General features: G+C 49.6%; 3 protein-coding genes across 3 annotated transcripts; 1 reads left to right on the forward strand and 2 right to left on the reverse strand.

Annotated features, from left to right (window-relative positions):
- Positions 1 to 791: 791 nt before the first annotated feature.
- Positions 792 to 2,530, reverse strand: veA (sexual development activator VeA; the record flags this gene model as incomplete). Its single annotated transcript, XM_025655710.1, has 2 exons — positions 792 to 2,311; positions 2,383 to 2,530. The coding sequence occupies 2 exons, from the start codon at positions 2,528 to 2,530 to the stop codon at positions 792 to 794; spliced, it is 1,668 nt and encodes a 555-aa protein (XP_025519125.1).
- Positions 2,531 to 7,644: 5,114 nt separating this feature from the next.
- On the reverse strand, positions 7,645 to 9,683 carry BO85DRAFT_475333 (uncharacterized protein; the record flags this gene model as incomplete). Its single annotated transcript, XM_025662715.1, has 9 exons — positions 9,446 to 9,683; positions 9,281 to 9,329; positions 9,048 to 9,073; positions 8,844 to 8,911; positions 8,756 to 8,807; positions 8,231 to 8,245; positions 7,917 to 8,123; positions 7,768 to 7,834; positions 7,645 to 7,671 (listed from the first exon to the last, which is right to left on the reverse strand). The coding sequence occupies exons 1-9, from the start codon at positions 9,478 to 9,480 to the stop codon at positions 7,645 to 7,647; spliced, it is 546 nt and encodes a 181-aa protein (XP_025519126.1). The 5' UTR covers positions 9,481 to 9,683.
- Positions 9,684 to 11,024: 1,341 nt separating this feature from the next.
- Positions 11,025 to 11,992, forward strand: BO85DRAFT_446360 (uncharacterized protein). The gene has a single exon (XM_025659485.1). The coding sequence runs from the start codon at positions 11,456 to 11,458 to the stop codon at positions 11,609 to 11,611; it is 156 nt and encodes a 51-aa protein (XP_025519127.1). The 5' UTR covers positions 11,025 to 11,455; the 3' UTR covers positions 11,612 to 11,992.
- The last annotated feature ends 829 nt before the right edge of the window (positions 11,993 to 12,821 follow it).

Raw genomic sequence — 12,821 nt, forward strand, 5'->3', positions numbered from 1 at the left:
ATAGTCTCGTAAGATCTGTCTAGCGGTGAGACACAAGACAGTGAGAAGAACTGATGGACCCGAGGGATTGGGATGGTGATTTGTTGTTGACTGTTGATTGTTGATTTGTTTACTTTCCCCGCCCGAGTTCCTGGGCCAGCCGCCAAGCCGCACCAGGCCGTTTTGGCGCCAAAAGTCAGGGCTAATCACATACCAGAGCGACGGGCAAACAATGCTATGGCCTGAAGAAAGGCATGTGCACAATAGCGCTTTTTTATCCAAAAATGAATTAATGACAAATGAAATGGATGGATGAAGAATGCAATGCGCTGGGAGTACGAAGCACCGCTCTAAATATGGGCTGCAGAATCGCCGAGCTTAAACGGTCACAACACAAGGAAACAAAAAAACTCAAATCGGCCCGGGCAGGTTTCAACCTGATGGGACTAATTGGCCTTTACCGTCTGCGCTTGTTTTCATGTCTCAAATGATCCCAAGTCCCCACCCAGGATGACAAAAGAAGGACCGACAAAACAATGTGGGGAATATGTATGAACAAAAAAGCAGGTATCACAATCATTTACAAAAAAAATATCCAAGATGCCAAGGACAATGTGGTATAAACGTCAAGACTGGTCTCGTGAAGAAATCGGAACTCCTCTGGGACCGTGTACCCAGACCGAGAGCTCCCCCAAATTCCCTACCAATCCCCCAACCCAAATTACAGATTCAATTGCACGACCAGACGCCGAGACTCCTCCCTTGTATAAACAGTGCTGTATGTATGCATGATTTCCCTTCTGTCGAGTTCATTATATGGCCGGAGAAATTTTGGTGGCCATCCGCCCGTTGGCCCGCTTGTATGCCATTTCGTCCCGGTCGCTGAGCAGCGCCGCCCGATGAACGTCGGATGGCCTGCGGTCCGCGCTGGGGTAGCTGTCGTTGTCGGGCCGCATGCCATTGTAAAGTGGGCGCTCGCTATGACCAAACGCATCCTCATGAGGTCGCTTCGAAGACGCTGCCGTGCGGGTATCCCACAAGAATCCCCTGGGTTCCCGGTTCGGACTAGGCGCCAGATTGCTCGGTGGCTGCGGCAGATTATTCGAGTATTCGGCGGAGATGGATGCGATGGGCGGAAGTGAAGGAGCGGCATTGGAGGGAGTTGGGGCGCGAGGTGGCACAGGATTGGCCATGGCCCGATATGCGGTAGGATCTGAAGGATGCAATACGCGGATAGGCGGCAATGGCTTCGAGTAGGTAGAGCGCTCCGCCGGCAATCGAGATGGGGGATAGCCAGAGGGCATAGGCTCGTATTCGGTGCTTGTTGACGGGTTCCTTGTGTGAGTATAAGTCGGATGAGGAGAATAAACCTGAGTTGGCGTGGTTGCAGACTGAGGAGTTCCAGGTAGTTGTGGGGCAGGATACTGAGTCCGCGTCGCGCCGAAAGAAAGATGAGAAGTGTAAGAGGAACTGCGGGAAGGAGCGATGGGAGCAACTGGAGTGGGTGTAGAAGAGGCCGGTGGTGCGGGAGCAGGCGCCGGCGGAATCGCTCGTGGATAAGCCTGAGGATTCGGGAAGCCGTACTCCGTGGCAGATGGCCGACGAGGAGCCTCAGGCCCATAGGAGAAAGCTGGGTCCACGGACCCAATGCTGGTCGATCGTGGACGCTCAACAGGGTTTGCGTAGGCGTCAGGGGTTGAATACCGATCCGGAATACGGCCGCGGTGGGATCGTTCCTCGTCGAAGTCGTAGTCGTCAGATCGCTTGTCGCCACGTCGTCTCATACGGACGTCACGCCTGATACGGACGCGGCAGCCTTGCTCTGCAATGATGCGGCTCAAGGAAGTGCTGGTGGTCAGACCGGGGAACTTCTTGGCACTGAAAACCGTGAACGGGACCGATACGACTTCGAGACGGAAGTTCAGGAACGATTTGGGAATTGAGGGCTTCCCCTTCATCATTGGTGACCGAATTGGTGCACTTTCATCCGCATCCTTGCTGTCCTTGGTCTCCTCGTACAAATGGAAGCTCAACCGATAAACACCCTCATGACGGACGGAAAGGTCGGGAAAGATGAAGTATCCAGCCTGAGACGGGCGATCCAAGTATGCCACTCCCGCCACCGGGACACCTGTGAGAACGGGAAACGTCGGGGTTGGGGCAAGCCGTCCTTGCGCCATGGGGCGAGCAGTTTCTAGCGTAGCAAACAGGAAGAAATTGGCGTTGTAGGCGAAGGTGATATCTGTCTTGTGCACGTCATCGTTCGGATCGGACTCGAATATACGCAGCTCGACAACCGGTGGGGGATCAACAGGGCGACGGTCCGCAGATGCTGGAAATAGTCAAACATGGTCAGCCTGGTCTCCAATAATGTCCGCATTGCGTGCAGGGAGTGATGCGTACATTTGGCGCCGGCACCGCATGCTCTTGCACGTTCGGGCTGTTGCATAACATTGAGCTTGTATGTGATTCTTTTGCCTTCACGAGTAATCCGGCTGACGGAATGCTCCGTCTCGTTCACCGGAGGCGAAAGGGGAGGTCTAGTAGCCATAATGTACAGAATGCTCGATTAACCTGCTGTGACATTAGCATTCCCATCCCAAGCCCGGTGCGCTTGCCGCGGCAGGTAAAATGATGGCAACCTGCTCCAACCACCCAGTACTTACTTCGGTCTAAATGGAACAGTAACTATAACGAAGCCGGCATTGAAAAGTTGTGCTGATTTATTTGACGGTGATTGTCGTCGTTGTCGTCCTCCTTTGCCAGTCTCTAGGCGCGACCGAGTGTAAAATCTATGGAACCGATCCGGCGGTTGGAAGACACGGACAAGACTTGGCGAGTGGTGAGGTTGGAATTGATATCGGTCGCTCCAAATTATAGCGGATCGGATCACAGCATGGAAGTGTTCGACTATAATTTGAGAAAAGAAAGCAAGTGGATGAGAGAGAAGTTGGGTCTGTCGTGGGTGGATAAGCGACAGAATGGCCGATAGCCTAGCAATTGACCCCAGCGGGCTATGGAGAGGGAAAAGGCAAGAGAGAGAGAGAGGAGAGGATGGACGGGAAGGGAGAGAGATTGGAGACGGATGGGGTCGATGGAGGGTTGGATACCACCAAGAAAAAGCAGCGTGACCGACAAGAAGAGGGTGAAGAGGGAGGGGGAAAAGAAGAAATACAGACAGAGAGAGAGGAAGAGTAGGAGGGTGGCAGAGTCAGCCGTAACGAGATCGTTCGAAAAGGCAGATGAGGTGCGCTATAGCGACTATACCTACCATGGACCACACCCACTTTGGCGGGTGGAACTGGAACTGAGAGACTCACACAACTTGACCTTCTGGCTGGGTAAGCCGGCTCCGAGGGTGTGGGTGTAATTGGGTAAAATTACCCTGCTCGGCGGACGGCCCACTTCCGGGTCTGGCTCTTACAGTCTTTTTTGGAGGTACGACTTTCTCCCATTTTAAAAACCCCAAGTCTATTTATCGACGGCAATAGCTTCTTTACTACTCACTTACGAAGCATCCACTTACCTTACTTATAAAATAGTCCGGCTTATAAGGTAGGAAATTCTCCCGGAGAAGGGGGGATTTTTAAAATGATCTCACAGACTACTTACTTACTTTGTAATTCTCCACGCCACCATCGTGACTACTAACTACAAATTAAAGTGGTCATTCGTCATACCATAAGTAGTACTTAGTGTTCGGTTTTAATACATCTCTGGCACATTATTTTCACGTACTTAACTTCCCATAGATTACCCGGTCACCCCCCAAGGATGAAGGAGACTAAATCTGCGCTACTGAGCCGGAGGGGTGGGTACTGGGTCGGACTGAAAAGGAGATGGAGCCAGAAGAGGGGAAACGCAGCCAGGCCGATCCACTGGGAGGCCACGCTCCTGCTTTAGCCCAAGTGCTAAGGCAGCGGTTAGGTTCAATGGGACATTGCAATCGTGACTGCGACCCTCTTGGCTTGCCTTTTTCCTTTTTGTATAGGAGAAAAACAATAAAGAGATAGAAAAATAAAAATGTGACAAGAAAAAATGCAAATTTAACCCGAGAAAGGCAAAATGAAATAATCAGGGATTAATTCCCCAAAAGAGCAAACAAAAAATACTTTACAAATCTTATCGGTAGTCACTGAGGGCAGTGGGTCTGGCTCTGGGGGCTTTTCCGGCCGGGCGGGAAGGGCGAAGGTCCGTGAATCTCAAGAGAAAAAAAAAAAAAGAGGGGGGAACGACGTCTGTTTCGTATTTGGGAGCAAAAAGAGAAGGGGGCTTAGTTCGGATATCTGATACTAGGAAGGTGACCTTTTTGGAACCGACAAAATATTCACAGGCCTTGCAAGCTACGAGGTCTGAACTCCCTGGTCGGGTCTTCTTCATGAAATAATTAACAACGACGACTAGTAAGTAAGCAAGCCTCTTGGAATACCCAGGTGCTAACTAGCGACATAAACAGCTTAGTGAGCTGCCATACTTGATAAGCGACGCAATTTGAATGGATGAAACTTAATCGAGGCGAACCTTCTCAAATTGCAGCTGGGCAAAGGGGATCCTGTCGGCATCCTAGTACTTGGTAGATGCTCGTAACTGCCAGTTGCAAGCGCTCAGCTTAGGCCGGCAGGCTAAACTAGACTCTAGGGGGTTGTCCGGAAGGGCGATCTCTCGCGTCAAACTGGAAGGTGATTTTCTGGCGGTCGCGTCGCTTCCAAATCGATGGACATTATGGGGCACCCAGTCGGCATTAAGGCTCTTGGGGTTTCTTTCCTGAGATCTGTAGCTTAGGAAAGTCCCGGCACGGAGAAGAGACCGAGAGGCACGTCTGAAAAAAACTGGAGAAGAAACCCGCTTTTCCCCCTTCCTCCCTAACTTACAAAGCTCTTACTTTATCCGGGTGCTCTCTATAATTGGGAATGTTCTGCAGCACGGACTTTACTCCCTCGAGATGGATCAATAATCATACGAATAATCATCAGACTGGGGACAATAATGAGTGGATGACCATCCAGAAGAAGACTTGACCTTAGTCATATGGCAAAGGTGACTTTTGTCTTTTACTTTTCAGCTGGGAGTAGGAGTGAGTTTACGGCACGGTGTAATTAACCAGAGTGTTGGTAATCCACCGGGCTTCAATCCAGGATGGGCTCATGACTGATCATTGGATTCCGACAACACTTCACATGAGACAAGTGCTTACCCGACTCGACCCCCTGTCAGTCACGTATAACACGCTGTATTATTGGGCTCGCAATTACCCAGTCCAGCGGGCCGGTTGCTTATCCCAAATGCCTGGGAGCTGGGAAAGAAAGAGGAGCTTTGAAGGATAGCGGGGTTGGTCAATGCGCTCTTTGTCTTCTTTTCATCATCGCTAGCCTTTTTGCCAATCCTGCAGGTTTGCGTGCTATCTATCTGCTGCACTGGGGATGGGCCAGTCTCAAGAGAGGGCTGGGGATGGTTTGCCCCATTTGTCAGTTGAAATCGAACGTTTTGAAATTATGCTACTCCGTCCTCTTGTGCGATCTCAGGATTCATTAATAGTAGTGGGCATAGTTGCTTACTTTGGCACTTTGCCCAAAGCGGCCTGTCACTGGACCGCTGGTTGGTGAGTAGCCCTGGGATAATTATGGCACGCTTTTTGAGTTTGGCTAGGTCCTTCAGTACGCTGTGTGCTCCGAGCCTGGAGCCAATAATCTCGAGATAGGAGATATTCGAATCTTCCCCTGCTATTCAAGGCGTAAGACGGTCGCTAAAGATGACTACTTGTTATCGTATGGATCAATACGACACCCTACTCATTGGTACGTACCTAATTAGGGCTGGCCACATGCGAACTACTTCGATGCAGCAATGCAGGTTCCATGCTCTTTTTCCTCTTTCTCTTTTCTCTCATCTAGGTAAGCAGGCAGTCATTCGTGAGGAGCAGCTGGGTGGCAGATGAGCGAATGACAATCGTCCGTCCGTAAATGGTGATTTCCGGTACCGGCCGACGGCGAACCAAACAACAATCCGAGAAAAGCAAATCTGGCACCGATCGAAGCACTGACGATCTTAACTGAAAACTACAGGAGCCTGGGATGTGAAATCCTGTCGCAGCCCCCTCCAAATAAGATTGGATCTGCACGAAATGGCCTCTAGTAGGGAAGCCCGGACTGTTCACGGTTTTCAGGGATTATTCCCTACTTAGTGACCAACTAAGCAGGTCGTCAGCTCGACAATGGGGGGGATTGCCCCAGCCCCGATCGCAGAACACCCGACCCCAAATCGTTGGAGGATTTCTTTGGTCCTTCAGGTAATTTAGCCTTATGAGCCTGGCGCCTGCAGGCCCATCTAGGCCGTGGTCTTGCCTGCTTGGGATTAGCATCGGATCGCAACCTGCGAATGACGATGGCTGCTCAGCAAATCGGAAGCTGAGACTCCACACCCTCCTCCTGTGCCCACCTGCGACATGATTCGACCACTGCCAGCGACTCCACTGAAACTGCCCTGAAAGGGAAAAGATCAAGCGTCAGGCGCCGGCTTTGCCCTGGTCCGTCCACCCGTTTGGCTATGGCCCTTGACTCATGAAAACCAGCCCCGATCATCGTGTGCTGTACTGTGGTAAGTAAGTCGGATGGAGGATGGATGGAATGGATGGCTGGGTTGTGGAAGGTTTCATTCTGCCCCACCCAGACGGTCCGCACCGAATACAGCGGCCCCATTCCAGCCAATTTGACAGTTTGGTTCAGCACCTCGGCTTTAGGCAGGCATTGTCCTACATTCCACCAGACGAGAAAGTAGTTGAAGACCTACAGCATCCTCATCTCCGCTGAGTATGTATTATGTATTATATACTATCCGGACCTAATAAGACTGCGAAAAGATGTGTGGTCACACTGTTTTGGAGCTCTTGACGGTAGGTCGGAACGTGGATATTCGTTCTGTAACATACTACTATTACTCCATACTCAGGTGGATTAGTATGCACATAGTCAGCTTGGAGCTAGCTAGTTAAGTATGACATGGTCGAACCGACGTTTACCCTAACCACTATGAATAGACTTGGTTCCTCAGGGGTAGCTGTGACAAGTTGCGGGATAACGGTGTGATGGACACCTCGTGTACCTGCTATGGTGCAACCACCAACCAGTGCTCCTACTACTGCTACTACTCCGTACTACTCAAGTGCTACTATTTTAGTGGCAGGCGGACCGACTGACTGAATGACTGACTGACTGATTAACAGACTGTCTGCGTGACTGGCTGTACCCTCCTGGCGGAAAAGAGAAAAGAAGAGAGGGCAAGAGAGAGTCCCGGGCCCACACCGCACCTTCCCCGGCAGAATCTAGTCGATTTACGGGCGCTTATCACCCCTGCGTTTCGGACTGGAATCTCAATGGGGACTTTTCTCCGGGAAGATCTCCATGTCAATCACTCTAATTGCCTCCGTCTCCTGCTCTACCTGGAGATCATAATGAGGATCAATTTATGGTTAGCAGGTATAGTCTCGGCTGTTTATAGGGAGAGTCAGTCTGGGATCATGTCATGCTCTCCCACAAGGGGGAAGAAAAAGGAAGAAGAATAATAGAGTGGGGAAATCCCAAGAAGCCACCGAAAAGCGATGATGACAGCGTGCATCGGCCACCACCCACTTGCATCGACAGCCTGCTTCTCCTGTCATTAATCCTTCATTCATTCGGCAGCAACTAGCTGCGACGACTAGTACATGGTAGGTAAGTAGGTGCCTTGTGCTCCCATCAACCACCACCACCACTACCACCACCGTTGTCATACCAAATTGATACCGTTGCTTACATGCGTGCCGCCGAGACATGGCACCACCGTCCGAGCGACCCGTTCTTTCTGCATGAGTTCCAGAAAGCTGCCGGATCCGTGCCGGTGCATAGTAGCAATATACTAGACCGTTGCGTTTCTCTCTGGTCATTGACGTGTAATACTTTCACCTAAAGTATGTGCATCCAGGCCGATTAACGATTCCAGTCGAGGCATCCAAGGCAAGCATGTTGGACGCATTCCGTGCTGTGAACTTCGCCAGCACTCTGTCTTCTGGGTCCGGATGCCTCTGCTGCATAAGCCGAGTGTGCGCTATCGAGAGAAATTGGCCAGTAACCACCCTGTCGGGTCTACCCGCATGGATCTTCCTGGTTGGGCTGCATGGGTCATGTGTAGTGCTGGGTGTCTGGTATTTGGGGAGGCGTAACAGGTAGCGTGAGAGAGAGCAAGCGAAAGACAAGTTGCCGGGAAATCGGGCACATACTTGAGCAGGTCCTTCCTGAGATTATCACAGCGATACGGTTATTTTGATCTCTGGAAACATCAACACCAGATGGATTACACACACAAGTACTTTGCGAGCCACGACGCTAAGCCTAGCTAGCCTGCCTGGGGGGAAACGGGGCGGCGATGTGGCAATGCCACCTCACCACACCATCGCAATTATTGCATTCAAACCCTCAAAAACTCTCCTACCGACACTCTTCTGTCGCATTATCTTTTCCATCCCCGAGTATCTCGGACGGCGACATTCGGTCCTAAGCAAGAGCGTCTGTTGTACAACCTTCATTTTGAGGCGCTCTCGGGGATTAAAAAGCCACCCACCGAGCTCCAAACTGAGTGGTGGTCGGCAAGACGTGTGTGCATTCCTCGCATCTGCAGGAGACTCATCCCTGCCCTCTAACCACATCGATCGTGGCAGACTACCGATTACTTTACGAATGGTCCCCGACTGCCTTCTCCTCTTTCACCCCTCCCCAGTTTGGATTTTCTCCGCCATATTACATACCGAGGCTCGAGTCCAAGAGCTTCTTCCCACCCATAATCAGTGACGGGGATGGCTCCGGTAAGTGCAGGGTATTTCATTCACAACTTACATATTTGGCAGGTCTCATGGTCTTCCACTGGTGGGGTAGATTTGAAGGTCATTGGAGTAGTTAGTACACTATGGAGTAGTAGTAGCTATCCGATCACCCGTGACATGACAACGCTAAAAGCAAAATAAAGAAAAAGAGAAAGAGTAAAATGAGATTTAAGAGAAAAAGAAAAAGAAAAAGAAAAGAAAAGAAAAAGAAACGCACCGACTGAAACCCTCTCGTGGACCATACTTGAGGTATGAAAAGTATATTACTCCATACCATCCATCCATCCATTCATTCAAATCCCGTTAGCAAATCCCGCGATCCACGAGGCTTAGTATGCAGACAAAAGTACCAGTCCCTCCCAATGCACCTACCTACCTATCTATCTATCTATCCATCCATCTATGTATGCAACTAACTAGTTACTATTTCCGTAAGTAGGATACACTTACCATCATATGCACAATTATAATTCTGCATCTGGCATTAACCATCACCATACTGTATACTAGTTAAAGACCAGCCCTTAAGCAAGCGATCGATGCACAACACATATTCCTACTACAACAGCTTCTTTATTCTCATCCTGGTATTCATATATCTGTCTATCTTCTCACTTGTACATTTCATTATTCCTTGCGTAGATCTTCATTTTAACAGCCAACAACACCCCCTCCTCCTTCGTGGCTGGGCAATCGGCTTATATTCTTGTCTTGGTAACAACATAACTACTACGTAGTAATAATAGATTGATTTCAAGATAATAAGGAAAGTAAGTTATTACTTCAAGGATCGAAGCTGATCGTAATGTCTGCTTTCTATGGGAGTTATCCGAGTTATCCTGAGAGAATGTGCATACTAAACTATGGATAACTCTCCTCCTCATCATCATCATATAAATACAGAGCTGCCATGTACTACTAGTGCGTCGTATAGTAAAAATAGCTACAGAGGAGTGTGCATCTTAGCTTCATCATCATCAACCTCCTCCTCCCCATTGATGCTCCACTCCGGAGGAAATAGTTTATCTATCTATCTTTTTCTCATGGCTGTCAAAATATTGAGCACTGCACGGAGCTGGATGTCCCCACCTCCCCATCCGTCCGTCCTAACATGAGTTAGTTAGCTATGACTATTAGCTGTAGCTATCTATCAACTAACTAACTATCGTACTTACTTAGTACCCTCCCCCTCCAGGGACAACACTTAAGCATGTACATAGCCTACTCGCTAGGAGTTTGACTAGTCTAATTATGTTCTAGCTGACCGTTATTTTTCTTTTTGTCCTGAGCTAGACTACTATACGCGACGCCGTGGTATCCGCGTCCCCACCCAATGTGATGCATCGAGTCCCCTCTTTCTCCTTTCCCTCCCTCGTATCTCTCGGGATAAACGGGAAGAACGGGATGTTCCAGATTCTCTCCAATCAGCGTGAGTGGTGTAAAAGGATTTTGCTTGGCTTTTATTCGTATTTTGGACAAGGTACAGCGACGGGCACGGTGTCGGGATTTGAATGTGCCTCTGGTTGATTAGGTTAGAGGCCTTGCCCTTTTCTCTCTGGGTCGCCGTTGAGCTTGGACGCGGGCGCGCGGGTGCGCTGTTGTCTGTGCGTGCCTGGGCGGCCGGTGCCAAATTCTGGGGTGGGTTTGACTGATTCTCTGGTGCTGTGTGGTGCAGAGTGGATGCTGTCTGTCTCCTTTGCACTGGCAGTGTCTGTACGTACCATGCAGATGGGATAGGGGATCAACCGACTTCGCTCTCAAAATCGAGGAGATACCGCCAGTAACGCATCACTATACAGTAGTCCAGACCCTCTCAGACTCTTTGGGGCCCTCTCAATCGGGTTAGACGTCGCTAGATCGAGAATGTGGCTATAGGGTTCGATGTCCTGGAATTGGACGCCATTGTGCTCAGCCGTGCTGGAAATCTCTCCCACCAATGAGATGACCTTTCTGGCGCAATATAAAGGTACGGAATTTGGACCTCTTTAGGGTCTCTTCTGCCAAGGCATTCATGATCTGCTTGGGAATATGATGTCTCTTCTCTTCATCCGTAGTACATGTGTACGAATGCTCAGCTACCGAACTAGTTGGAAGAGTGTCATGCCGTAGACTTAGTTGCCTTGTTCTCGACAGGATGCTCTGATAGTCTGTTAAGCAAGGTACCCACCTCTGCAAATTTCCAGTCTATCTACTACTGGGCTCCAAGGGTACGGGAGACGACGCATTCCATGCGACGTCTGACAGCCATATTCTTTACCAAGCTTGGTGAGGTTAGCTGTAAAGTTCTAGTACATGTGTAAGACCCTTTCAGCTTTTTGTGCTTGTGCTTATCCTCGATAGTCCCCTTTGAAGCACCCTGTAGGTGTGAGAGCATCTCGTCGGGAACTCTACACGTATGTGAAGCAATTTCTCAAGAGGATAACGTCATGATCTTCCATTAAGGTCTCAGGTCAGCAGGCAGAGACATCCCCATGATCAGGTCATCAGCACAGTGGCCATGCTCCCAGGTTCAAGACAGCTCCTGGTCAATGCAGATCGGTGTTAGAACGGAGTAGATCGATTGCCCTTCGGACCTTCCTTGTTGCTAAGATCAATGCATACTAACCTGAGGAGTGATAGGCGAAAATGACGAGGCTGTATGAGGCGTGGCATGTTTCATGCTATAGTATCTCACTAGCCATAGCTCAGTATCCCAAGCCCAATATCCGAGCAGGGCCTTCATTGCCATATGCCATCCTTACCTACCCCAGAATCATGCTAGAGGATGTTTTAGGTTCCTGACGCAAGGAGCGATGGCCACATACCCATCCGTGTCTCGGCTATGTCCGTCACTGTCAATCTGCTACAACCCCTATGGGTGATTGCGTTTCCATGCTTGCCTGATACACCCATCCAAGATGCACCATGTGGCTGTACACAAATTCCGACCCCTTACTTCTTTCATAGTGCGAGACATATCATGGATTCCGGCATAACTCGGTATTTCTATGTCCGGATAACAATATAATGATTTGATTACTGTACGTTAAGATGGGCAATGTACGTACTGTTTAGGATATGTGGGTTTGGAGTATGTATGTTAGTGTCCAATGTGGGATAGACATCGTGGTTCCCATAGAAGGAAGGGAAAAACACCTACTTCGCCAGCGCATTAACTGATACGGGGTGCTTCGCGTCATCATTGGACTTTCATCTAGGGCTTGGTACAGGTGTGCAGCTGATGTGTCGCAAGGGTCTGGGAAGGGAGGCACTGTTGACAGTTTGAGTAAATATTTGGGCACAGATGCACCCTATATCCACCATTCTTAGTCGGTCGCCAGAGGAGAAGATGCATAGCGGCGTAATTGCGGTTTTTGAGTGTTGTCGACGTCGATCCAAGGCCTCTGACCGAAACTTTGAACACTTTGATGTTATTCCTAGTTCTAGTCATGGCAACATGTCGTTGTCATGCAAACAAACTGGGTGGATGCGCTCACTTCCTTACATCCAGCTTATCATATTCTGTCTCGCGCGTTGTTCTCCAGTCTCGGTGCACATGATTGGGTTAAGTTGCCTTGCAAGTTCGCTGGTGAACCCCGTAGTTTAAACGACTGCAAGTCAATTTCAGAGGACCTAAAACAAACCCCCTACTTGAGCGCTGCTGAAGAAGAGCATAACAGTCAGTTGAGAATACTGAAACAAATGCATATATGTGAAGACCAAGGGATGAATACTGATGTGCGGGTCCTCAGACAAGTTATTGGCGCAGTAGTTTCAGCTCTGCTTCTAGTACCGGTGTGCGGACTAGGATGTTGTTTTGACAAGTGACGAGCACTGTTTAGAAACAGGAAGCGAATGACTTGATAAGGGGCTACCCATCTGGAATTTCTGTAAGCCAGTGTTCGACACTGGCACAGCCTTCTATTCTCAGATAGTCCTGCTGCTGCACCGTTCACGGATGGATTGTCGACTCAGTTGATGAAGTCAGTCACGACAGCCAAGTTGGGAAAAT

The sequence above is a fragment of the Aspergillus piperis genome, assembly GCF_003184755.1.
Source record: "Aspergillus piperis CBS 112811 unplaced genomic scaffold BO85scaffold_3, whole genome shotgun sequence".
In the NCBI taxonomy this organism is placed as follows: domain Eukaryota; kingdom Fungi; phylum Ascomycota; class Eurotiomycetes; order Eurotiales; family Aspergillaceae; genus Aspergillus; species Aspergillus piperis.

Coding starts and splice junctions, on each gene's coding strand:
- BO85DRAFT_446360 (XM_025659485.1), top strand. CDS start 11,456: ATGACGAGGCTGTATGAGGCGTGGCATGTTTCATGCTATAGTATCTCA.